Source organism: Rhyacophila brunnea, unplaced genomic scaffold (assembly GCF_057557595.1).
Source record: "Rhyacophila brunnea isolate RB1 unplaced genomic scaffold, BYU_Rbru_1.0 scaffold_9, whole genome shotgun sequence".
In the NCBI taxonomy this organism is placed as follows: Eukaryota; Metazoa; Arthropoda; class Insecta; order Trichoptera; family Rhyacophilidae; genus Rhyacophila; species Rhyacophila brunnea.
Window position 1 is genome coordinate 32,004,247 of NW_028233361.1, and position 1,688 is coordinate 32,005,934.

The 1,688-nt window shown below is 43.0% G+C and overlaps 1 protein-coding gene across 1 annotated transcript; it reads right to left on the reverse strand.

The window, feature by feature from the left end:
* On the reverse strand, nt 1-998 carry LOC147063535 (uncharacterized). Its single transcript, XM_085959751.1, has one exon. It carries the CDS (start codon nt 990-992, stop codon nt 324-326), a length of 669 nt encoding a protein of 222 aa, XP_085815877.1. The 5' UTR covers nt 993-998; the 3' UTR covers nt 1-323.
* Between the last annotated feature and the right edge of the window lie 690 nt (nt 999-1,688).

Genomic DNA, 1,688 nt, shown 5'->3' on the forward strand with positions numbered 1-1,688 from the left:
TTATATATATTTTTAAGTTTTTATATTTTGTAATTTTGATTAGCCTATTTCATACTGGTTCAAAGTATGAAAAAAACTGATTTCCAAAAGAATTACATTAGTCAGTCATTCAAAACTTGAAAATGTGTCAGTCGCAGTATCCTGATTCATGTCGTTAAATTTTCTCTTCAGTCCTGTAGGTACCTTCATATTACAAAAAAATGTTTTAATATCAATATGATATGAATCACAGATAACTCCTCGTAATTAAAACATGGTTTAATAAATCACAGTTTTCACGTCAGAAGGTATTTGAGGGGTGACTTGAAGGGTCGTTAGATTATTTAATAGTGGTAGTAATTGTGGGCATCGACGATCTTAGCGTTGTAGTGAGCATCTCTGGCGGCAACAACATCGATGGTCTCCAAAGGCCTTCCATCAGTACGGAGGACTACTGCGGGGGTGTGGGGAGCTAGGGCGAGCTTGGAAGATACGACGGGGGAAGCGTAGCTGGACACCAAAGGGGCGGAAGCATAGCTTGACACCAAAGGAGAGGCACCATATGTAGCACCATATGTGGCACCATAGGTGGATACCAAAGGAGCGGAAGCGTAGCTTGATACCAGAGGCCCGGTGGAGTAGCTGGATACTACGGGAGCGGCGGCGTAGCTTGAGACCACTGGAGCAGAGTAGGCGGCGACAACAGCTGGAGAAGAGTGCACATCAACACGGGATTGGTGAGAGACAGCAGCTGGGACAGCGCTGATGACTTGCTGGGCGAGTAGTGGACCGGCAGCGTAGGTGTTAACTAGGGGACCGGCTGCGTATGTTGAGACGAGGGGAGCAGCGGCGTAGCTGGCTACGACGGGTGATGAGTGCACATCGACGCGGGACTGGTGAGAGACGGCAGCCGGGCCAGCGATGTATGCTGAGTGCACCAGAGGAGCGTGAAGATGGGAAGGCTTGGCGACAGCCAGGGCCAGGAGAGCGGACAACACCACCAACTTGAACATCGTGGTCTGTGTTGATTTATCGACTTTTGACACAAGTTCACTAGATAACCGAATTCGGTTGACTGATACTCTACCATACATTGTATTCCTATTTATACCAATCGGACATTACGCTCACGCGTTTTGCCAAATTCTAGTATAATTCTTTATGCTAATTTATATTAGTTCTAGATTAGGTGGACTCGTATTGTATGTTAGGTTTTTTTTTCTTGTTTTTCAGGGAGAATATTCAAAAGTAACTGACCTTGTCACTAACGGACGGCTCAGCGAGATGGAAAGGGACGCGATCGTGCCGTGTGTCGCGTCATATTCTCACCACTTCTTCTGCCCTTGGAGATCTCTGACCGGCAGACACCAAACTATGTGACTTGATTATTTTCGCGTTGATAAAAAATAGCATGGAGCCTACAAAGCGATCATAGTGACGTTTGTCAGCGGCGTTTTCCGGAAATATCTAAATTTTATTTATACTCGCGTAATTCTGCGACTATTTAACTACGCTTGGATTTAAATTACTGCTTACTTACATAACCACATTATAAATACAATAATATATTGACTCGAGGTAAAATGACAATACGAACACTTTAAATCGATAGCAGTATGGGAAATTACATATTATTATCAATAATAAAATCATTGTATCTACATATTAAAAATAATTTGTATCGATTTATTTAATTACGTTATGAACAT

Bases quoted from the DNA above. Each gene is read 5' to 3' on its own strand.
- LOC147063535 (XM_085959751.1), bottom strand. From the start codon at position 992: ATGTTCAAGTTGGTGGTGTTGTCCGCTCTCCTGGCCCTGGCTGTCGCC.